A 25,958-nucleotide genomic window follows, 5' to 3' on the forward strand; every position below is an offset into this window, starting at 1 on the left:
AGAGGGGGTGTGGCGGGCGGGTGAGTGACGGAGGGAGAGAGAGGGGGGCGTGGCGGGCGGGTGAGTGACGGAGGGAGAGAGGGGGGCGTGGCGGGCGGGTGAGTGACGGAGGGAGAGAGGGGGGCGTGGCGGGCGGGTGAGTGACGGAAGGAGAGAGAGGGGGGCGTGGCGGGCGGGTGAGTGACGGAGGGAGAGAGAGGGGGGCGTGGCGGGCGGGTGAGTGACGGAGGGAGAGAGAGGGGGGCGTGGCGGGCGGGTGAGTGACGGAAGGAGAGAGAGGGGGGCGTGGCGGGCGGGTGAGTGACGGAAGGAGAGAGAGGGGGGCGTGGCGGGCGGGTGAGTGACGGAAGGAGAGAGAGGGGGGCGTGGCGGGCGGGTGAGTGACGGAAGGAGAGAGAGGGGGGCGTGGCGGGCGGGTGAGTGACGGAAGGAGAGAGAGGGGGGCGTGGCGGGCGGGTGAGTGACGGAAGGAGAGAGAGGGGGGCGTGGCGGGCGGGTGAGTGACGGAAGGAGAGAGAGGGGGGCGTGGCGGGCGGGTGAGTGACGGAAGGAGAGAGAGGGGGGCGTGGCGGGCGGGTGAGTGACGGAAGGAGAGAGAGGGGGGCGTGGCGGGCGGGTGAGTGACGGACAGGCGGAGCACCAGCGGAGACGTCGGTTAGAGACAGTGACGGAGGGAGAGGGAGAGAGTGAGGGGGGAAGAGCCCGCGCAACGGAGCGGCGGCGGGACAGGGGGAGTGGCGGTGGGAGAGACACGGACCGTGGACCGGCGGCCTCGGCATCGATCGCCTTCCCTCCCAGCCGCCGCCATGGAAGGCACGGCGCGGTTTAAATCCTAACGGCCGGCCCCACGCGCGCAGCCAGCCCGAGGGTGACGGAGGAGCAGGCGGCGGCGGCGAGGCCCATCACCGGCGCGGCCCGGCGGTGTAACGCCGTCACCGCGGTCCGCAGCCGTCGGCGTGGAGGTCGAGGGGACGGACGAAGGGTTCTGGGGCCCAGCCATGGACGAGCACCCGGCAGCCGGGGTGTTCTTCGGCAACAGCTCGGCGCTGAGCGGGGCCGGCGGAGGGCCGGGCATGGGTGGCCGGAGCCTGCAGCCGCAGCCGGGGGTGGAGGGCGAGACGCAGCGGCCGCAGTACAACATCCCGGGGATCCTGCACTTCCTGCAGCACGAGTGGGCCCGCTTCGAGGTGGAGAGGACGCAGTGGGAAGTGGATAGGGCGGAGTTACAGGTGAGACGACCTCCTTCCCCGGAGCGGGGCGGGGGTGGAGTGTGCCGAGCTAGGCCGCGCTCCCCGCCTCGGCCTCTCGTATTGTCCCTCCCCTCCCGCAGCCGGGGCTGAGGCGGCGCTCGGCATCTTAAGATGGCGCCGCGCCTCCGGGGGAGGCCGCCGAGACATTTGCATTTTCCCTCGGAGGAGCAGAGGCAGCAGTCCCTGCAGCAGACGGAGGGACTCAGCGAGCCGAGCAGCATCTGTGGAGGGAGGGAAGCAATTTTGACAATTCCTCCGGCAGATTGTTGCATCAGGTTCCGGCATCTGCAGTCTCTTGTAGATAATGTTGTCCCCTCAAGTATGTACAGGTGGCTATGAGGGGAGAATCGGTCACCCGGGGAGGGAGGGAGGAGTAAAATAATTGGCAGTAAGAGCCAGGAGAGGGGAAGGAGACAGGTCCGCAGGTGCCAGACGTCTGGAACAACAGACAGTCGGCTGGAGGAACCCTCCTAGTCGAGCAGCATCTCTGCGGGGGGGGGGGGGGAAGCAATTTTGACAATTCCTTCCCCCACCCCTCCCCCCCGAACCCCCTCCCCCCCCCCCCAACCCCCTCCAGATGCTGCACGTTGCGCTGGAGAAACTTCAGGTTCCAGCATCTGCAGTCTCTTGTCGCTCCAGTTGATAATGTTGACTCCCAAGTCTGTACAGGGAGGATCAGTAACCTGAGGAGGGAAGTTAACTTAATCGGCAAAAAGAACCAGGAGAGGGAAAGAAGACGCAAAAGACTGCAGATGTCGGAATCTGGAGTAACAGGCGATCTGCTGGAGGAACTTGGCGGGTCGATCAGCATCTGGGATGCATGTTGAGTTCCTCCAGCAAATTGTTTGTTGAGAAGGGAAATTTTCCATACAATGAGTTCTTGTGATCTTGAATGTGCTTGAACGACAGGTAGAAACAGCTTCAGTAACATCTTTCAAAAGGGGATTGGGAAATGCTGGAATAGAGAGAATATTTGGGGGCAGTGGGAAAAGAGGAATAACAGATAGCTCTTTTTAAAAGACGGCACTGTCATTCTGTTAACCATTGGTGTGAATTGCACAATTGATTGCCCTGTTTCCTTCACTCTTCCTCAACTTGATCTGCTTTTACAATTACATGCTGGTTTTGGTGATCTACGTGGATTTGATCTGGTCATTGTCATTATTTTAGATTACAATTTTTTGTTGAATGGATTTATTTTATCTTTTTTCGTGTACAGGTGAGATATCTATGTTTCTGCAATCAGTTGTTTTCTCTGTGGGTTGTTTTAACTAGAGGTTACACAATGACATTCCAGAGGAAGTAAAACATTTTTGTAGTGTTGTTTTTAATGGCTTTTAGTGCAGATTCCTGTCAATGTGCCAGAGTAGAATTAAGTACCCAATTTAATCAACCCCCTGGAAAATTATGAGACTTTGATCAAGTTGCAACAAGTAGAACACCTTGCTCCTGAATTTGCAGTGTATATTTTCATTTTGATTGATTTTAGCAGTGTATGTATGATTGTGGGTGATCTGTATGTAACATTACTGAATCCTGCATGCCTTGCAACATAGCACAGCCTTTATATTTCAAGACTGTGTTCATCAGCTTGGAATGTCTTTAGCAAATTTTTTCTACGTTGGTTCAAAGGGTCATTAGGAGGAGAAACCAAGAGTAAAATTTGCCAGTGGCCATTATAATATTGTAAATTAAGGATTAAAAATCGCCTGTATTTTAGATTACAGCAGAATAGAAGAGCAATCTTGATTACATACCTCGCTGGGTAAACTTAGTCATTTTGCACTTTGTCAGGAAGTAACCATTGGATACCGTTGATGCACTTGATTCTATTAATATTATCTGCTGTATTGTTTTCAAGATCCTGCAGGATATGAAACAATTCCCTATTACAGTTCTAGAAAAACAAATTGAAAGCTAATAGCCTTCAATTTACCCACAACTATGTTGAGTGTGTACATTGTTGGCCTGTTTTGACATTTCAGTAATATGAAATCCTATTAATATTACTAAAGGGTAACTTTTTATTTTTAACATGGGTCTCCCCAGCATCATCCTGTGTGTCCACTTTTCTCTACCCTATTCTGTCCAAAAAAACCCTCATTCAGCAATGAAACCTAGGTGTATCTGAAATGTTCTATGTGTATTGGTACTATTGAAAAATGTGTAACATTATAGTTAAAATATTGGTATTCTAAACTTGGAGAGTTTTGAGCAAGATGGTGCTGCTAGAGCTGTCAACAGTGATAATTGAAAGAGCAGTTGGTTTTAAGTTAGTTGCATTGCATTATATTGAGGAGTTATACTAAAGTTCAGTTTATTACCAATACAGTAAAAGGACAATGAAGTACAGTGACAGTGCATTGAGAGATCTGACCTCTTTTGTTTTATCACTCCTTTGGTGGAGAAAGCAGTGTTAATTTTGAAGTCTTTTATTGTATATTGTACAATTTTTTGGGATGATTCTGTGTTCCACTCTTCTGTCTTCAGTACAGTTGCTGGAAATTAACTGATATACTTATGACAGTTGTAACCTCTGGTGATGTTGCCATATTCTCTTGTGACATCTTGGGCTGCGAGTTGCTGAAGGGCAGTAATATTCTACTAAAATACAACTGGAGAGAGTACAAGGTGTAATGAATGTTCCTTGCAAAACAATGTTCTTTATATAAAAAGAGTGTCCTTGCTTTTGCCTGATTTAAGTTGACATATTTAGAGTTGATTTTAATTAGACTTTTTTTTGCTCATAACGGCTAACATTTCCAGACTACTTCCTCTTTTTGTTCTGCAAGAAAGCTGACAGCTTTGAAAAAGACTGTCACATGTAATTTAATGGGATACACAACATGGAAAATATTGGCATGGGGTGATCAATGAAACTATTCTGTTTTGTTGAATGCACTTGAAATAGTGGGATGTAGCCGTATAGTCCTGATCACTGCCCCTATGCTTTGGAGGTTCTGACCTCTGTTAGATCTGAAGCTTCAACTGTTCCCACAAATTGATATACAAGCCTTTTTTGGCCCAATTTAGATTGGATGCAAGAAAAAAGACAATACAGACAATACAGCATTTGGTTCTCGAGCAGAAGAGGGATGTTTATTTGCAGCGTGTGTTGTATAGCAAGGGGTCAAGAGTCTGTGGTCACTAACTGGACAATCTTTATTTTAAAATATCTTGTCATGGATATATGGGAAATACTAGTGTGTGTTTCCAGAGTTAAATCTGGGATAAACTTGATGTATAGAATTGGAGATAAGATGTCCAATATTTTGATGCCAACTAGTCTTCGTTTGGATTGAACTGCAGGTTCTTTTCTCTTGAATGTACAGAATTCAACCTTAAATTGAAAATTATCTCAGTGTAACTGCAGGATGTATGAATTAAAGAAAATAATGAATGCTACATATCCAATGTGTACAGTGATTCTTGCAGATAAACCACATTATGTTTTAAGCCATTGTTTAAAAGTAATTGGGAATTGGAAAAGATAAATTAGCCCAGTGCAGTGCTCTCTTTCACTGGGTAGAGAGAGTACATGTTTGATGAGATGATGTTTCGGGTCTTTATAATAGGCGTTGCTAAAATGAATAATGCTCTGCTTATTATATGACAGTCTTTCCAATTGATAAAGGTGAACACTATATAGCAGGACTCAAAACTCCAGTTGTTTAAGTTTAGATGTTGTGGGAGGAATGTTGATTTTGAATATCTAAAAACTGCCAGGCTGAAATTGAGATTTTTAAATAAAACTTAATATTTGTGGCGATGCTTACTTTGTGTATGCAGTAGATCATGTTTACTGCAGATTCTGGAATACTCCTAATGTAGAAATGTCTAACCTTGTAAGGATTTAATTTTGTATTGTAGAGTCTTGTGGACCACATTAGCTATTCCAAGTGAGCCCCCACTTTACTGCTGTTCGGATAATGGAAACTTTCCCTTGCAGAATTCACAATTTGCTACCCAAAAATTTGAGATATGAAATAAAATTCACCCTTACAGAATTTATGTGGGGAAAATAAATAAACACAAAATGCAAAAGAAACAACAATTTTGTGAATGTTTGTTTTTGGCCACTTGATGCTGTGGGGCAGTAAGATTTGGATATGATGTTATCACGTTGATTGAGTTGGCAGTCACTGCCAAGACCCTACTTTGACAGACATTTTTGAGGGCCTTGTCAACTATGATTAGGGGAATTTCAATGAGGTAAAAGTGAAATGTGATGGAAACATTGATATGAAAGATATTTCAGGGCAGGATAACTTGCACTGGAAAGTTGAGAGAATGGAATGTAGTCCATCTGTTCATGGATAATCTGGGCACATTCAATGTGTGGCAAATTTGAATGTCAGTCTTATCTGTCACAGCAGGTAGTTTGATTGCCTTGCAGCTCCATTGACCCCAGGTTTAATACTGATCTCTACTGTCTGTTCTCCATGTGACATTGGGTTTCCCCTGGGTGCTCCTAGAAAATAGATCTCACAAACAAATGTGATGATTCCAGTTGGTTTAAGAACACATGAATGTAGAAGCAGGTCTACAGCGGATGCCATCTCCTTGGCCCTACACTCAGCTCTGGAGCATCTGGACAGTAAAGGCACATACGTTAGACTATTGTTTATTGACTACAGCTCTGCCTTCAATACAATAATACCAAGCAAGCTTGTCACCAAACTCCGTGACCTAGACTCAACGCCTCCCTCTGTGACTGGATCCTTGACTTCCTAACAAACAGACCGCAATCAGTGAGGATAGGCAGCAATACCTCCGGTACAATTATTCTCAACACTGGTGCCCCGCAAGGCTGCGTCCTCAGCCCTCTACTCTACCCCCTATACACTCACGACTGTGTGGCCAGATTCTGCTCTAACTCCATCTAAAAGTTTGCAGATGATACCACCGTTGTAGGCCGTATCTCAAACAGTGATGAGTCGGAGTACAGGAAAGAGATAGAGAGCTTAGTGGAATGGTGTCATGACAACAACCTTTCCCTCAATGTCAACAAAACAAAAGAGCTTCAGGAAAGGGGGCGGTGTACATGCACCTGTCTACGTCAATGGTGCTGAGGTCGAGAGGGTTGAGAGCTTCAAGTTCCTGGGAGTGAACGTCACCAACAGCCTGTCCTGGTCAAATCATGTAGATGCCATGGCCAAGAAAGCTCACCAGCGCCTCTACTTCCTCAGGAGGCTAAAGAAATTTGGTTTGTCCCCTTTGACTCTCACCAGCTTTTACAGATGCACCATAGAAAGCATCCTATCTGGATGTATCACGGCTTGGTACGGCAACTGCTCTGCCCAGGACCGCAAGAAGCTGCAAAGAGTTGTGGACACAGCCCAGTGCATCACGGACACCAGCCTCCCCTCCTTGGACTCTGTCTTTACCTCTCATTGTCTTGGTGTAGCAGCCAGCATAATCAAAGACCCCACCCACCCGGGACATTCTCTCTTCTCTCCTCTTCCATCGGGTAGAAGATACAGGTGCCTGAGGGCACATACCACCAGACTTAAGGACAGCTTCTACCCCACTGTGATAAGACTATTGAACGGTTCCCTTATACAATGAGATGGACTATGACCTCACGATCTACCTTGTTGTGACCTCGCACCTTATTGCACTGCACTTTCTCTGTAGCTGTGACACTTTACTCTGTACTGTTATTGTTTTTACCTGTACTACATCAATGCACTTTGTACTAACTCAATGTAACTACACTGTGTAATGAATTGACCTGTACGATCAGTTTGCAAGACAAGCTTTTCACTGTACCTCGGTACAAGTGACAATAACATACCAATACCAAGGTATAGGCTACTCAGGTCCTCAAGCCTGCCCAGACATTTGGTATTATTGTGGCTGTACAGCCTCGGGCCTCCTCTCCTTCTGTGCCAGTTCCTAGAGCCCTCCATTCCCTGATCTTTAAAAAAATTGATGACTACTTCTTTAAATACCCCGAGTGATCTAGCCTCTGTATCCCTCTAGGGTAGAAAATTCCATAAATTCTTCATCTTCTGCAAGAAGTCCATTTCAAAAGACTAACCCCTCATCTTGTAAGTATGTCCCCTTGTATGAGAATATCCCACTAATGGAAAATCCTTGATAACTGCTTTTCCTGCACCTTTAGCATCTTTCATGTTTTCAATAAGACCACCCCTTCTTCGAAACTCCAAAGAATATAGATCTAATTCAGTTCAGTCAGCTGAATCTGAATCAGGCAAGCAAGTGCTAGCTCAAATGTGAAAGCTTATAATTCTCAGAAAGTGCTGTCCTGCAGAATCTCTTTGCATCAGTTATCTGTACTTCCAGCTGCTCATGGCCCTACCAGCAGTGCCTTCTAGGATACCCTTCTCCCAATTGTATGTCACAAGTAGTGACTGTTTTTATAAAGTTCATTGTTTGATGCCAAATTTTGTAAAGATTTGTGGGATGGAGATATAATGTATCAATTGGGGACAGAGTTAACAATCACATGGATAAGTATGGATTAATTAGAGAAAGCCAACATTTGGTAAAGGCAATTTTGTCTAACTTCATAGAAATTTATTAATAAAATATCAGAGTGGGTAAATAAGAGATTTTTTTCATGTGCTCCTGAAATGTGTTTGATAAACTTACACATAAGTGGCTTCTTTTCTTTTAAGGCATTGCTTGGAATTGAGAATGATTTGCTTGCACTCCAGTTCTCAGGGTATCTGAAGGTTCTGCTTACAGGTGGGATAGGAGGTACAACTGCTCAGGCAGATGGGCAGTTTGGGAGGTGCTCCTTCCACTCGTTGATCTGGGCTTCTGCATGAGTGTGCCAAATGGACCGTGGGTTCTCGGTGCCCTCATGAATATGCCTTCTTTCTTTTGAGCAGTCATGCGCAGGCATTCCCATGAGTCAATAATGATGCTGCACTTTTTCAAAGAAGCTTTGATGATATTCTTAAATCATTTCTTCTTTTCATCTGGTAATCTTTTGCTGTGGTGGAGAAGAGAATAAAATATTTGTTTCCGGAGTCTATAGACGTGAAGAGAGTGTCCTGCCCATAGACCCAAGATGTTGATGTTAGTCCTCTTATCCTACAACATAAGCAGCATCAAAGTAGTAGCACCGGAATAAAAAAAGACTGCGGCTGTATAAACAGAAAATTGGCTAAGTATCAGGAAACAATGGTGTAGAACAAAAAGAAATAAAAACAACAAACTTCAATGCTGAAATTCTACAATGCAAACAGGAAAGTGTTGGAGATATTCAGCAGGTCGAGCAACATCTGTGGAGAGACCATTGCGCAAAGTTGGAATATAGGGAGCAGAGAGAATGGTTATGATAAACTGGCATGTTCTGATAAAAGTTCATCAACCCGTTTCTTTCTCCATCAACTGACCTTTGCAAGAATATATGGAGATGTGCAGGGATTGGGTATACAGGGCATAATGTCCAAATTTGCAGATGACATAATACCTGTATGTATAGTGGACTGTGAGGAGTACAGCAATTGAATGCAAGGTTGGCATTTTGGTAGGAAGAATGAGAAGAGGCAATATAGAGGAAAGAATGCCAAAGGGTACATGAGCATGGTGAGCTAGGGGTAAATGAGTATAGTTCATTGAAAGTGGCAGGGCAAGCTTAGAATGTGATTTGGGTTGAGAGTTGTCATGGGCTCGATGGGCTGTTCACATGCTGTACAGTTCAGAGTCGTAGAGCACTACAGCACAGAAACAGGCCCTTCGGCCCATCTAGTCCCTGCCAGCCTGGTTTTCTGCCTAGTCCCATCTACCTGCACCAGGACCATAGCCCTCCACACCTCTCTCATTGATGTACCTATCCAAATTTGGTATTGGTTTATCATTGTCACTTATACTGACGTATAGTGGAAAAACTTGTCTTGCGTACCATTCGTACAGGTCAATTCATTACACAGTGCATTGAGGTTGTACAAGGTAAAACAAAACAGAATGCAGAGTAAAGTCATAGCTACAGAGGAAGTGCAATGCAGGTAGACAACAAGGTGCAAGGTAGATTGTGAGGTCAAGAGTCCATTTCATCGTATAAGGGAGCCCGTTCAATAGTCTTATAACAATGGCATAGAAGCTGTCCTTGAGCCTGGTGGTATGTGCCCTCAGGCTCCTGTATTTTCTGCCTGATGGGAGAGGGGAGAAGAGAGAATTTCCCGGGTGGGTGGGGTCTTTGATTATGCTGGCTGCTTCACCAAGGCAGCGAGAGGTATAGGCAGAGTCCACGGAGGGAGGCTGGTTTCCATGATGTGCTGAGCTGTGTCCACAACTCTCTGCAATTTCTTGCAGTCCTGGGCAGAGCAGTTGCCGTACCAAGCCGTGATACATCCAGATAGGATGCTTTCTCTGGTGCATCGGTAAAAGTTGGTGCGTGTCAAAGGGGAAGTGCCAAGTTTCTTTAGCCTCCTGAGGAAGTAGAGGTGCTGGTGAGCTTTCTTGGCCATGGCGTCTACGTGGTAGGACCAGGACAGGCTGTTGGTGATGTTCACTCCTAGGAACTTGGAGCTCTCAACCCTCTTGACCTCAGCAACATTGATGTAGACAGGTGCATGTGCACTGCCCCCTTTCCTGAAATCAATGACCAACTCTTTTGTTTTGCTGACATTAAGGGAAAGGTTATTGTCATGACACCATGTCTTAAATGTTACAATTGAACCCAGATCCACTACTTCCGCTGGCAGCTCATTCCACACTCGCACCACCCTCTGAGTGAAGTAGTTCCCCTTCAGATTCCCCTTAACTATTTCACCTTTCACCCTAAACAGGTGTACATGCACCTGTCTACATCAGTGGTGCTGAGGTTGAGAGCTTCAAGTTCCTGGGAGTGAACATCACCAGCAGCCTGTCCTGGTCAAATCACGTAGATGCCACGGCCAAGAAAGCTCACCAGCGCCTCTACCTCCTCAGGAGGCTAAAGAAATTTGGTTTGTCCCCTTTGACTCTCACCAACTTTTATCGATGCACCATAGAAAGCATCCTATCTGGATGTATCACGGCTTGGTATGGCAACTGCTCTGCTCAGTACTGCAAGAAACTGCAGAGAGTTGTGGACACAGCCCAGTGCATTACGGACACCAGCCTTCCCTCCTTGGACTCTGTCTTTACCTCTCGCTGTCTTGGTGAAGCAGCCAGCATAATCAAAGACCCACCCACCCGGAACATTCTCTCTTCTCTGCTCTTCCATCGGGTAGAAGATACAGAAGCCTGAAGGCACGTACTACCAGACTTAAGGACAGCTTCTACCCCACTGTGATAAGACTATTGAACGGTTCCCTTATACAATGAGATGGACTATGACCTCACGATCTACCTTGTTGTGACCTTGCACCTTATTGCACTGCACTTTCTCTGTAGCTGTGACACTTTACTTTGTACTGTTATTGTCTTTACCTGTACTACATCAATGCACTCTGTACTGACTCAATGTAACTGCACTGTGTAATGAATTGACCTGTACGATCGGTTTGTAAGGCAAGCTCTTCACTGTACCTTGGTACAAGTGACAATAATAAACCAATATCAATATTATGACCTCTTGTTCTAGTCTCACCCAACCTGAGGGGAAAAAGCCTGCATGCATTCACCCTATCTATAGCCCTCATAATTTTGTATACGTATAAGATCTCCCCTCGTTCTCCTGCATTCCAGGGAATAAAGTCCTAACCTAATCAACCTACCCCTGTAAGTCAGGTCCTCAAGTCCTGGCAACATCTGTGTAAGTTTTCTCTGCACTCTTTCAAGCTTACTGATACCTTTCCTTTAGGTAGGTGACCAGAACTGCACACAATACTCTAAATTTGGCCTCACCAATGTCTTATACAACTTCAACATAACATTCCAACTCCTGTACTCAATGCCCTGATTTATGAAGACCAATGTGCCAAAAGCTCCCTTTATGACCCTATCAACCTGCGATGCCAATTTCAAGGAATTATGGATCTATATTCCCAGGTCCCTTTGTTCTGCTGCACACATCAATGCCTACCTTAGTTTAGATATTTATTGGCATCACAGTTTTGGTTCCATGCAATTTGTCACATTTGTTAGGACAAGAACACAAGCAAAATTGTTATCACTTGCTCCTTACACAAAACCCATATGATGAATATTGTTGGAAATCTACACAAAGCTCAATTTTTGTGTAGTCAGTCAATTGCAATTCCAGAAGGAATGGAGTTCCAAGATTTGATCCCTGATTTTAGCTTGCAATCCACTGGATCATGTTCTACACTGCATGATCTGTGTTTGCTGATGACTGCCGTTAGCACTTGCCGGTCAACAATTTGCATGAGAACATCATCCTCTTGTATCAATGTAGGAGTCCTTGTACCCTTTTACAGAACTATCAATGCCTGTTTCTTAGGCACTCCCATGTGAAATTTCAGTCCTTAGTATGTAGGAGTAAGAGGGAGGAAAAAAGAAAGATTTTAAAAATTGAATGAAGTTGCAATTTGTTGAAATTGAGACAATTTGTAACCCCTCTCTGATTTGAATTTTTTTTTACTCGGGCAATCCCTTGAGATCAAGGATGTCCCGCTTCCACTCCAGACCTGAGGAGTAAGAGATCCTGGGTGTGCATTTATTTAGTAAGCATGCTAAGACCAATCATGTTATTACATCGACTTGACAGAATAAGGTCTTGGTCTAGTGACAAGGGACCCACATACACGTGCACACCCATACTCTATCTTCACCACACCCTCTTGGCCTTCCACCCTCCCTTCCCTGCTTCAGTCCCCACTTCACCAATTCTCTTTCAGCCTCCTGTTCTCCCCCACCACCCCTGCACCAAGCTTTCCTGTCTCTCTCAATTCCTCCATCCTCCCATTACCTTTCTTTGATTCCTAAATATTCATGCATATTTGATGTATGTGCAGCTCTCAACTCCCATACAATAAATTTTAAATGCATTGACTGTTGGTAGGAGTTTTGCCATACAAAAGAATTAAAATGATCTAAAATATTTATAAAAGTATACTGTCTGACAACAAAGCACAAGGTCAGTCCTGCCCTCTCCCTGGGAATTTAATTTCACTTTTCTGAGGATGAGTTGGGCTTCAGCTTGGAGTCTTTCCTGTCACTCTTCCATTATGCAAATGGCTTGCATTATCCTTAAGCAATTCTGAAGCAATTTATTAATTAATCTGCCATCAGTTTTGACTGCCCTGTCAATGGAATGTTTCCAGTGGAAAGCCTACACAATTAGATGAGCTATTGGAATGATGGATGCTTATACTTCTGTTCCAGTAAATGTATCCTGAACCCAGACTCAGAACAACACCTGGAATGTCATTGATGTCTTGTGCCATTGCTGGCATTTCAGCTGCAGCTATTTCCTCTGTTCCCATCCTACACTTCATGTGTTTTCAAAATACTTATCCAATTCAATTTTGGCTATGTGCCTCAAGGGTGGTTGTAATGAAACATGCGGTCTCTTAGTTATTCTCTATTGACAAGAGAATCAGAGGCAGCATAAAGGAGAACTTTTTTACACAATGAGTAGTTAAGATTTGAAATTTTAAAAAATACAAGGAAATGGAAAAAGTGAGGGAGTGGGACTAACTGGATTAGTTTTTGAAAGAGCCAGCATCATCTATGCCAAATGACCCCTTTGTATTTACTAATCCTTTTTCATGTTCAGTCTGCATCCCCTTGTTACTGAAGTTCCAATCAAATTAAACCTATTTATCCCTTAAATATTTGCTAATTTTGGAATCATGTGATTATTTGTTTTATTTTAGGGGAAAGCTGGGTTTGCAATCATTCCCCAAAGTCACAAAGAAGTGTCTGTCTCGTTTCTTTGGTTCCATGTTTCTCTGTGCTACACTTTTTTCCTCTCATATCCTTTTCGAGTACAGGTGAACCCCTGCCCCCCCCCCCCCCCCCCGCACACCTTGGGGCCATTCGGGTAATGGAAATTTGCCCTTATGGAATGCACAAATCACTACTCAGAGTAAAATTCGCTCTCATGGAATTTATGTGGGTGGAGGGGGGGGTCGTAGTAAATAGATAAAGACAGAATATTGTTTTTCAATTGGTGTTTCTTGATGCATGTTCAGATGACACAGCTTCACGTTATGGGAAATCACAATATGGATTATTTCCCCCCCCCCCCCCCCCCCCCCCCCTTCCATAACATGGGTTAACAGTGCTACATATAACTTCTAAACTCTGAACACAAAAGAATGTGTTTAGAACAATATAGCTACCAGTACAAATAATTTCAATATAAGTCTCTTGCAAGATTTGTGTATTTGCATTGTGATGTCTGTTCTTTAAATCATTATCGTTTAGGCTATATTTGCTGTAATTGCACCTGTGATTTTTCAGGATTTTACTTGAGGCATCCTTGTTGTCAATATATGGCTTTGTGTTGTGGTTCTGTAACTATGAGTAAGCATAAACATATATGAAGGGTTCTACTATGCTTTCAAATAGACTTACATCTAAATAAGAATTCCAATGTCTCTCTGGCAACAGAGGATGGGAGGAAATGTGTTATGATGCAAGAAGAACTGAATTAAGGTAATACAGAAAATATTCTAACTTTATGTTTATATTGCATAACTAAGCACACCCACTCTTAAAATGTAAGTAGTTCCTTCCTTGAAGGTGTGCCATCAGTTTCTTGAACAAACAGGCTTTGAATCTTGTGAAACAACTGACAGTGTGCACATGCTCTCCACTTCCTTCTCTGAAACTTTCCTAATACAAGTATTTTGCCTATGTACAAAACAAAACTTGTAAATTACATTTAATAAGAAGATATAACATTAAAGAACAACTTTCAAAACAGGATGATAACATGAATATTTTCACTTCCAGAGGAATGCTGAGTCACTTCACTTACGGATGATGCCATGTCACCCCCCCCATACCACATGTTCTAATTTTGTTTAATAATGTTTGTGGCACCTTATCAAAGACTCTTCTGAAAATCTAAGTGCACCACATCCATTGATTTGCTCCAATGCTGCTAGTTGCAACTTTGGGAAAAATTCCAACAGATTTGTCAAACGTATTTTTCCTTTCATAAAACCATGTTGATCCTGCTAAATCCTGTCATCTTCAAGCAGCCCTGTTGGCATTTCCAGTGTCCAGCATTCTTCCCACTACTAATGTTAGGCCAATTGGTCCAGAGTTCCCTGTTTTCTCTTACCTTCCTTAAATAGATACATTCACTACCTTGCAAACTGTGGGAACCGTTCAAGAATGCAAGGAACTTCGGAAGATAACAACTACTGTATCCACTGTCTCCATGGCCACTTCTTTCAAAACCCAAGGGACTAGGTTGTCAGGTCCTAGGGATATATTAGATTACAGTCCCATTCATTTATTTTTTTTGACAATGCTAAATGTTTTGGCTCATTTCATCTAGACCTGTAGTCCTCCGCTGTTTCCAGGAGGTTTTTATCTCCTTGCACAAGGACAGGCTCAATATTTGTTAAATTTTTCTGCCATTTCCCTATTCCCCTATTCCCCTATTCCTGTCTATCTGGAAGGGATTTAACTTCAGCAAATCTTTTCCCTTTTTATATATATTCTCATTTCTTGTTAGCGTACCCTCATAGTCTGCTTTCCCTCAAGCCTTGGTCCTCTTTTGAAGAATTCTGAATTTTTTTCTAATCCTCGGGCTTATTGATTTACCTTTTTTTTTGATCTAATGTGATCTTTATAGTTGCAGTTGATTTTATAGCTTTATGACTTATAGCTTAATAATGTTTGTGGCACCTTATTAAAGACTCTTCTGAAAATCCAAGTGCACCATATCCATTGATTTGCTCCAATGCTGCTAGTTGCAACTTTGGGAAAAATTCCAACAGGTTTGTCAAACGTATTTTTCCTTTCATAAAACCATGTTGATCCTGCTAAATCCCGTCATCTTCAAGCAGCCCTGTTGATAGCTACAGCTGGACTACTTTTGCGGGATTTTTTGCATTAAAGGGCAAGTGAAGTTTTTGTGACCTACTTAATAATTAGTACTATTATATTTTTTTAATGTGCTTTCCCAATTTACCAAAGCCAACTCGTACTTATTGACTTAATGGTTTGTTTTATTCAAACTTATGACCTTGGTGCCAGATTGAATTTAATTACTTTCAATCATTATATAAAATTCCATTATATTATGATCACTAATCTCTAAAGGCTCCTTAACACCAGATCATCAATTAATCCTTATTACCAATTACTAGATCTATAATAGCCTGTTCCCTTGTTTGTTGTTCAGTATATTGATCTTGATGTTCTCTTATACACACTATGAACTCATCCATCACATCTGTACTATTAAGTTGGTTTGTGCAGTCTACATAGACTTTCCCCTTATTATTGTATTACCCTTTTTACATGCATCTCTAATTTCCTGAATTTATATTATGCTCCACATTACTATTACTGTATAGGAGCCTATATACAAATCTCACCAATGTTTTATACTGCTTGCTGTTTCTTAGATCCATACAAATTGCTATTGTTTGATTTTCCAAGCTAAGATTATTCCTCGGTACTGCCTTTATCTGGTTCTTAACTATCAGGGCTACTCTTCCATTTTTCCTTCCTCTTTTGAAAGTTGTGTATCCTAGAATATTTAATTCCCGACCTTGGTCACTTTGCAAGCGTGTCTCTGTAATGGCTATTGGATGATACCTAATTCCATTTGTGTCATTAGTCAACCTATCTTACAAATTCTATGTACATTCAGATAAAGGGCCTTCAGTTTTGTTTTTGTACCAGTTTTCCTTGCTGTGATTCTAATTGGAGGTATATACTCTGATGTTTACATGCACATTTCCTGACAACCCCTGGTTACCATATACAAATTTGCCGACGACACCACTGTTGTTGGACAAATCACAGGTGGTGATGAGTCAGCATACAGGACCGAGATGGGACACCTGTTTCACTGGTGCTGCAATGATAACCTCTCGCTCAACATCATTAAAGAGCTGATTGTTGACCTCAGGAAGGGGAAGGAAGGTGAATGTGCGCCAGTCTACATTGGGGGATCGGCGGTGGAGAGAGTCAGCAGCTTTAAATTATTGGGCGTTAACATATCAGATGACCTGTCCTGGGCCCAGCACATAGATGCAATCACAAGCGCCAGTGTCTTTATTTTCTTAGGAGGTTAAGGAGGTTCGGCTTGTCACCGAACACTCTAACAAACTTCTACAAATGTACTGTTGAAAGTATCCTGACTTGGTTGCATCATTGTTTGGTACAGTGATTCAAATGCACAGGAACATAAGAAGCTGCAGAGAGTAGTGGACTCGGCCCGATGCATCATGGGCACATCCCTCCCCACCATCGGTAGTATCTATAGGAGGCACTGCCTCAAGGAGACAACATCCATCATCAAAGATCCCCACCATCTGGGCCATGCCATCTTCTCACAGCTGTCTTTAGGTAGGAGGTAACAGTCCCACAACACCAGGTTCAAGAACAGCTACTTCCCTTTAGTCATTCGATTCTTGAACCAACCAGCACAATGCTAATAACTACAGCTTAGCAACGCTATGATCACTGCACTGAGATGGACTTTTTTTTTGTTCTAATAGTGTCCTTCCTTGTAAAAATAGTGTTTAATTTATGTTTAATTTTGTTTTTCTTGTGAATGCTGCTTATGTGATGCTATGTGCCTGTGATGCTGCTGCAAGTAAATTTCTCATTGCACCTGTGCACACATGTACTTCTGCATGTGACAATAAACTCAACTTTGACTTTGATCATTACTCATTTTGGTACCCTGCATGATTGTTTTATCCTTCCTTTTTAACTTTCCAGATTTGCCCTTGTCAAAATCCTTCTCTTCACCCCCCCCCCCCCCCACCACAATTTAGTTTGAAGCTTTACCGACAGCCTTAATCATTCAGTTCATGCGGGCATTGGTCCCAGTACAATTCAAATGAGACCCATCGCAATGAAATGGTCCCTCTTTCCCGAGTTTCCAATGAATTGAAACCCATTTCTCCCATTCCAAACTTTGATCTGCACATTCAGATCTTTGATTTACCCCCAATGCTGATTTGCTCATGGCTCAGATAGTAATCCAGACGTTATCACTTTATTGGTTCTGCATTTTAATTTGGACTCTACTGTTCACACTCCTTCAGCAAAACAATCTCCTTTGTCATGTCTATGTCATTGGTACCCCTGTGGGCTACAACATTTGGATTTTTCCCCTCCTGCTCCGAGTTGCTCTCCAGCCTAGAGGAGATGTTCTTAATTCTGGCACCAGTCAGGAAATGCAGCCAGTGGACCTTATACTCACGGCTGCAAAGAACATCTTAACTATACTATACTCTCCCTTATTGTCACTACATTCCTTTTCACTTCCCCAGCCTGAATGGCCCCTTGTACCTCAGTGCTGTGTTCAGTTTAGTCATCCACCCGACAGACTCTGCTCACATCCACGTAAGCTGCAAGCACTCTGTATCCTTTGAACACTGCAAGAGCTGAGGCTGCTGCAACACTACCTTCTGAATCCTCAAAACAGTCTCACTCGTAGTAATACCCTCCTGTTCCTCATGACTGCGGTTCTATAGCACCTAATCTCTCCTGGAACTTCCAATTAATTTCTTCCTTCCCTCCTGCATTGCAGTTTTTGCATTGTGGATTCCAGTTCACCAACTCTGAGCCAAAGTTCCTCAAGTTACAGACACTTACCCCAGATGTAGTCACCATGAATCCCAATGGTTTCCATCAGCCCCAAATTCTTCAGCTCTGTTGCCTCCTGGCCTCGTCACTCTTACAATGTTTATTTAATCCTATCACTGTCACCAAAATCTATACTCCATGGAAGCTGTGCTTTCAGTTGGGCCCACAAGTTTATATTCTTGGCTAAGGGCATGAGTCACTTAACTTCTATTACTCGGGAGACTAAAGGTAAATCTATATCACTGCAAATTAAAACTTGCAAAGTTAAGAGAATTCAACTGTAAATTTAAGCCAATAAACTTTTAAAATGAAATCACCCCCTTACCAATCTGTGGACTCGGAGGACACTGCTAAAAATATGCTGTGGATTCAGCTGTGGTTTCATAACTCATAGTTTCTGTGTTTATCATTGTGTTTCTTAACTCAAGAATTGGTTCTGAAAAGAGAGATTCCACCCTCAAAATAGCTTCTGCATTTGTAATGGAAGTGGTTTTGTTCTCGAGTAAAAGGCGTACTTTAGGGAAAATGGTCACCAGCAGCTAGAATTAGCAAGCATTCAAAACTTTACAAAATAACATCCAAGGATAGTCTTGATTTTAAATAACACTTGGCAATTGCCACATATGGCTACAGCTGTGGATCTGTTATTTGAAGGAACAAAAACATTCTCACAATTGATAGATGGACTTTTGAAATGTTAAATCAAATCCTATTGTTTTTTTCAAAACCCATTTTCATATGTTCTCTTCTGTAATTGGCCTTCTGCAGACACCAGAATGTTCTGCAGTCATAGTAGTCACTGTTTGCTTCGTGTTGGTCAAACTGAGTGGTACAAACCTGAGACATATAGTTAGACAATATTGTAAATGTAAAACCATTCTCTTCTGTGAGGGAAAAATCGGATAATCTGGGCTTGTTTTCTTAAGAGTAAGTGAGGCAAATGGATATAAGTTAGATGTACAAAAAAATGAGGGTGCTAGATTGCAGGACTCAATTCCCAAAGAGGTCAATAAATTGGCATATGTTTAAAATAATTAGCAATATTTTTCTCCAAAAACTGCCTGGAAGTATAGTAGAGGTAGAAATCTACAATGCATTGAAATAGCACTTTGATATATGTTGGACCGTAAACTTCTTGATTGAATACTGTATGTGGGTATTGTATGAACCTGCTTGAGTAAGGAGTTTAAAGGTATCCATGTTACTAGTAACCATTAGTCATTTCTATACTTGATAAGAAAGGTACATACTTGAGAAAGTTCACCACGTTGAGTGAGATATTTTCCCCTCATTGACCTTAATTTTGAAGTCAGCAAGCTTTGGGTGGTGAGTAGCCCTCAGGTGGCATATCACTGAGGTCCTACTTAGCTCACTGAGAACTGTTCACAGCTTGTTGCTGTCAAAGGCCTTTTAACAGTTCTTAGTCTCTGGTCAGAGACACAAAATACTATTCAAGTAGAACTAAAAAAATTAAAACAAATGAACAAGTCCAGAAGCAGATCAGGAGGCCAGATGTGCAAGTAACTGACCTCCAGCTGATCTCTGAGTGTTCTTGGAAATCTGAGATATGTTGAGACCCAAATAGCTGACAACTGGCAGCTGACGATGACTTTTTGACAATTTCTATTTATTTGTTCAAACAAAATAGAATAAATGGACAGAGAGGTTTGCTTCGAAGTGATCTTTGTCAAATGTTTGACATGATACAAGCAACTGTTCAGCTGTGGGTAATGAACATGTAGCTGTATATTAACTATTCCTGTCCTCATTCAACAAATGTTGAGAAAGATGTAAGAGCAAGCATGCATAAAATTGTTCTGACTGTGCACAACATTTGGAAACAGATTGCATCTAAAGTACTTTGTGCAGCCTATTTTTAATTTGTATCCCTTTTCAAATTGGATACAGAGGAGGTACTATACAATTAAAACCAAATAAGCATAGATAAAATGTGTAATTTATTTAATAATTGTAAAGTTTAGACAAGCAGCCTGAATAAGATGGACCAGTAAAATTGTCATAATTACTGGTTTTCAGTTATAATCTCAAATTTTGTTGGTGAAACTTTGGTAATAGATATTGACTTTAAGATCTGAATTGTGCAGGTTTCACATGTTTCTAATATACTGCATGTACTATGATTTTAAGATAGTTCTGCACTTTTTTTGTTGCTGAATCACACATGGTTATATAGTGCAACATCTATATTCAGTGAATTTAATGAGGATTGCACACAATGGCAAACGATTTGGGAGGTGTGTTTGAATTTGTCATAATCCATACCTTGCAAAGCCTTTTTTTAGCTTTATGAATAAGATGATACACTGTAGAGAGTTCTGCTGCCAACAGTGGGAAAACTGTAATCTGCGTTGTCACTTCATACCTTAAAATAGGTACTTAAACTTTAAACTGAACTGTTGCTTAGTAGCATACTATGTATGTTATTCAACATTTGTTGCCAAAAGCTCAAGAAACATCCTCATGGCTTGATTAAAACTTAAATCCATGAAACGTTTATAATCTCTATTGTTCTGAGCACTGTTTTCAATATTATAGGATTCTGATTGCTTTCCTAATTACTTGCAGTACCTTCTTGGTGCCTTCTGCAAATCATGAGCAAGGGCACCCAGATCCCCCTGCTTCTTGAAGCTCTTCACATCCTTCTCCCAACTTAATTTTCTGCCTATCTATGTGTTATCAGCAGATTTAGCAACCATATCTCTGGTGCCTTTATCTCGGTCATTCACGTAACTTCTAAAAAGTTGAGGTTCCAGTAATGATCCCTGTGGCACACCACTTGTTACAACTTGCCAGTCCTCTTCTGCCTACTCTGTGTTTGCTGTTAGCCAGCTAATCTTCTATCTGCACCAATATATCACTGAGGTTTTCTTTTCTACAATTAAATTTGATGGGGAACTCAGCAGGTCAGGCAGCATCTTCAGGGAGAGAAATAGTTAATGTCTCAGGTCAAAGACCCCTCAGTATATTTGACTTTTCAAATGCTTTCTGGAAATGTAAGTACATTAAACTTTAGGGAGAGGTTGGACAGGCTAGGACTTTATTCCTTAGAGCATAGGAAATTGAGAGACAACCTTATAGAGGAGTACAAAGTCATGAGGGACATAGATAGGGTGAATGCACTCAGTCTTTTTCCCAGGGTTTAGGGAATCAAGAATTAGGGGGCACAGGTTTAAGGTGAGGGGGAAAGATTTAATAGGAACTTGAGGGGCAACTTTTTTTTTTACACAAAGGGTGGAACGAGCTGCCAGAGGAAGTGGTTGAGGCAGGTACAATAACAACTTTTAAAAGACAGTTGGACAGGTGCATGGCAAATGGGACTAGCTTGAATGGGGTATCATGGACCAGTTGGGCCGAAGGGCCTGTTTCCTTGCTCTATGACTCTATTATCTTCACATTCTTTTGAAGTCTTGTTACTTTCATAATTACTTGACAATACCTCTCTACAGTAAAATTTTCTAGCCTTTTCCTGCTCCACCTTGGATCTTTTTTTTCGTGTGCTGAGAATTCTGATCCCTTGAACTCAGAAGCTTAATACAAATGATCAAACTTGGAAATAGAATCAGTTGCATTAAGTTTGGGAGTTGATGTACAAGACATTTTTTTGGAGGGGATGAGGGTTTTGCTGGTAAGGCTTGCACTTCTTAAAATTCCTCTCTTATCGCCTTTTGATCAGTTGGATGCATAACTGTTAGCGTAAGAGTTGAATACTTTGGTTTGGGAAAAGAATTGCACAACAGCAAGACGACTTGCCTTCCCTGGAGTTCATTAGTGTAGGAGATGATTTTGGTGCTTTATTAGCACTTTAATTCTAGCTTTTGAGTTTTCAAATTCAATTTTCACAAGCTGCCGCGAAGGTGAACTAATCAGCCTCTGGATTACTAATTCAGTAACAATCACTACACTGCCTTAACTGTAATGCCATGTCTAAGTAGGTGGAATACTAGCATTCTAAATCCAATAACATGTAAAACAGTGCATATAGGAAGAAGAAAGATGATCTAAGTATATTAATATGTTGAAACAGCTAAGATGACTTTGAGGCACCTAGGGGACATTTTTAGTAGCCTGTTGCTATGGAGAAAATGGAAAGACGAGTTTACAACTATTTTGTACAAGAGAAGGAAAATTGTACTGAACAGTGTCCTATTCATTGAATTCCATATCCATTACACGCCTTGTGAAATCAAACCAGAGGTAGCTGTGATAAATTGAGGACCATGATGAGAAAAAGATAGTGACACTTGAGGTTTTTCATCTTTGAAGTTGCCTTTATCATAGTAATCACCATCTTATAAACCATTAAGAAAGATATTCTTTCTTGCTACCTATCAAATTTCTACTTGAACTGCTGGTATTCAGATTAAGCTGGTAAAAATTGGTTTACAGTAGTATGAATTAAGCATCTAATCAGTTTAGGTATAGGTTTACACAAGTTAAGCATTTAATATTCCCTATTATTCTGAAGAGGAATTGATTCTCAATTTTTTTTAAGTTGGCACGTTGCAATCTGTATCGGTGCACTCCATTCCCTAGGTGTCTCAATATAATCTTAGCTGTCTCAATATATTAATATACAAGGATCGTCATTGATCACTTTTTATCGGATGTAATCATGTAATTTACCATCCTTGTCTGTCTTAATATTGAATAAACCTTGAATATATTTGATTTTCCACCAAACAATCCACCATCTTGCTGAATCTTACATAAACTAATAAGTTGTGAAAATAGTTCTGAGCTAAATAAAAATGATGCATATAGCTTCTGAAAAAAATTATCATTGAGGGGTTGTTGTCTTCTATAAATGAGTTTGTTGCTTTTTTTTAGCGTGTTTTTGTGGATTTTTGGGGGTCTCAAATTCTCGTTTGTAGTCCACTAATCTGTGAAAAACAAAAAAAACTGTATCTTTCTCCATCATGTGTGTAGTCATGAAAAATATGTTGTTGCTCTATTTCTAGATGCCCTGATTTTATTTTTTCACTCCCATAAAGTTAATGAGAAAATTTGGATCATCAAAATTCTTAATATATGTCAGTGCTTCCAATGAATCTACTTCTGGTATATAAATCAAGAATTATTGTTTCTTTTTAAAGAAGTTGTCAGAGTTATATATGTAATTTGTCTTGGGAAATTGCTGGGATTAAGATCACATGATCTGCCATACTGTAGGGACCAAAAAGAACAGTCAGGCAGGAAGGAAAAATTGAGATTGTCAAATTGACAAACCAAGATTCCATCCTGCACTACATAGGGAGTATTAGAAGAGTGGTTGTTCCTAGAGTAGTAATGCAGTGTCTTGACAAGTGTTTGGAAGACATGAACTTGATTCTACCACAGCAGCTAAGGAATTTATTTCACTTAAATAGATTTAAACTGAGAAAGTTAGCATCAGTAATGATGACTGTTACTACAAAAAAACCATGGTGTTCTTTCAGGAAAGAAATCTGCTCTTCTTCCTTGATTTGGCCTAATTGTAACTCCGAACCCACAGCAATATCGTGGGCTTTGAACTACCCTCTGAAATGGCTCAGTAAGCTAATTATCTAGATGCTACTTCAAAACAATAAGAATAAAACATAACAGGCACTGGATTTAGACATGACATAAGCGCTGGCTAGCCAGACTCGCCATGAGTGGTGACATTGTGGTATATAGTCAGGAGGGAGTGATTCTGAAGATTCTTCAATGCTGACGTTGCTTTTATACCCCATGTAGTGTTGTGACATCATGTCAAACAGAGAAACAGAGGCAAAGATTTGCCCTACTGATTACCATAGCCTTCTCTCAGCTATTCAGCTACTTCAGATTGATTACTGCTTGGAAAAAGCTTTGAGCTTAGCAAGGACACAGAATGTTTTTGGGTGGGGAATATAGATAAGCATTACTGACTCAGCTAGCTGGATCTTGAAGGACTTAACTAACTTTAACTGCTAGGGCTTTAAGAGCTCAGTGCAAGGAGAAATCACCACATTCAGAGGCACCTTTTCACACCAAGGACCCCCTCCATTGTGTTGTGACATCTCAAAACTAGGCACCCATAAGGCAATGTGAGCCATCAGCAGCAACAGAATTGTATTCCACAAGAACCTGCAATCTTATGGTTGGATGCATTTCCTCATTGTAACATTACCATTAAGCAGTATTTCAAAGGGGAGTGTGAAAGAGTAGGAACAGGACAAGGAATTCCTGGTGAAGCTATGATGCAGAACTGCCCGCATGCTGAACAAATGCACCAGGCAACATACAGCTAAGCAGTCACAAAACCAGTGGATCGGATTCTACTATCTCCAATCATGGATGATGGATGTCAATTTAATGGCTAATAGGAGATGGGGCAGAATTCATGAACATCCCTCATTAGCAGTGATGGCAGAGTCTAACATTTAAGTTACAAAATCTTGGCTGAAGCATTTGCAACCATCTTCAATCAAAATTACCATGGGTGATCCATTTATGCCTCTCCTAGAGATCCTTCACTATTACAGAAGCTATTTTTCAGCAAGAGCACTGGCTACAAAGAATGCTAAAGGACCCAACAATGATTCAGTAGTGACGTTGAAGACATCTTCCAGAACTTCTACCTAGCTGAGTTGTTCCAGTACAGCTAAAATCTGGTGTCTGTGTGAGAGTGCACAAAAAGCACCCAAACCATGAATTTACTACTCCTTGGGTCTATTCTCATTCATCTTGTAAAGTGGCATCAAACATTGCCAAATTCTGCTCACTAATGCTTAATTGATGCTTCAAAAGGAGCACTTGGTTCCAGACCTTTGTCTGTGAGAGCCGAATTCTTGAAGTGAGAGTGACTGCCATCGAGGTTGTATTTGATCGAGTGTGGCATCAGGAATCCTTTAAAATTTAAATCAATAGGTGTTGGTGGGAAACTCTTCATTGGCATGTTTCATACCTAGCACAAAAGGAGATTGTTGGAGCCTACCTCCGTCGCTCCTGGGACATTACTGCATTTTCCACAGTGCAGTGTCCTTGGCTCAATCGTCTTCTGCTCTTTTGTTAACGATTGTTTTTCCATCACAGTTTCAAAAGAGAGGTTGTTCATGAATTTGTTCAGTTCTATTCACAACACCTTGGGTAATTAATTTGTGCCTGCATGCAGCAAAACCTGGAAAATATTCAGGCACTGGCTCCTAAGTGGCAACTGACATTCATGCAGTATTTGCAAGGCAATGAGGGTCATCAGTCAGTCACCTCCCATTGAAGTTCAAAAGCATAACTATGGCAGAATCCCCCAGTGCCATCAAAATTATGGGAGTCCTCATTAACCCAAAAATTATTTGGCCCAGTTATATAAAACACATCACAACATAGGTATTCTGTGATAAATGGCTCACCAACTGATACTCATGCCCTTTCCATCATCTATAAGGCCTTGGATGAGTGCAACTTCAGCAACACTGAAGTTTGACACTGAACAGGGCAAAGCAGAATTGCTATTCAGTCTCATGAAGATTCGTTCCCATCACCACCACTGCAGTGTGGTTACAGTGAAACGACTCTCTACCACCACAGGAGCAAAAAATGTTGTTAGCAACCACCCACATCCTGCAATTATTTTTTTAAAAAAGCAATTAGTTTAACTGAATTCAGATGCATTCTCATTAAAGATGTATTTAAAAATTATCTTTGACCATCTAAAATGAAGACAAAGTACTGGAGATACTCATCAGATCTGGCAGCATTTGTGGAGACACAGATTTAACATTTCAGGTCATTAATCACCATATCATGAATTTTGTCCTGATTTAGGGTCATTAACGTGAAAGATTAATTGAGTGTCTCCACAGATGCTGCCTGACCTGCTGAGTATCTCTAGCATGCTTTGTTTTTATTTCAGGTTTTCAGCATCTGCAGCTTTTCGCTTTTCAATTACAAAGTTTGATTTTGTCTTTGGGATTGGCCAATATGTGAAACTGTACTAGTTCATTCACGTTTCATGAAAGTAGCTAAGTTGCAGACAGTTTATTGCTATCTACACTGTCAGGCAAAGTTTGATATGTAGATTAGCTGGTGGAT

At 41.8% G+C, this 25,958-nt stretch overlaps 1 protein-coding gene across 2 annotated transcripts in view; it reads left to right on the forward strand.

The window, feature by feature from the left end:
- Nucleotides 1-573: 573 nt before the first annotated feature.
- Nucleotides 574-25,958, forward strand: part of strn (striatin, calmodulin binding protein) — a 76,412-nt gene continuing 51,027 nt past the window's right edge. The window contains exon 1 of one of the 2 annotated variants that reach the window (XM_052024504.1): nt 574-1,229. In XM_052024504.1, the coding sequence (XP_051880464.1) occupies nt 999-1,229 (231 nt within the window). In that variant the 5' untranslated portion in view covers nt 574-998. Of the gene's footprint in view, nt 1,230-1,338; nt 1,570-25,958 lie in introns of those variants that run through there. The other variant, XM_052024505.1, reaches the window with a different exon arrangement.

Source organism: Pristis pectinata, chromosome 10, assembly GCF_009764475.1.
Source record: "Pristis pectinata isolate sPriPec2 chromosome 10, sPriPec2.1.pri, whole genome shotgun sequence".
In the NCBI taxonomy this organism is placed as follows: Eukaryota; Metazoa; Chordata; class Chondrichthyes; order Rhinopristiformes; family Pristidae; genus Pristis; species Pristis pectinata.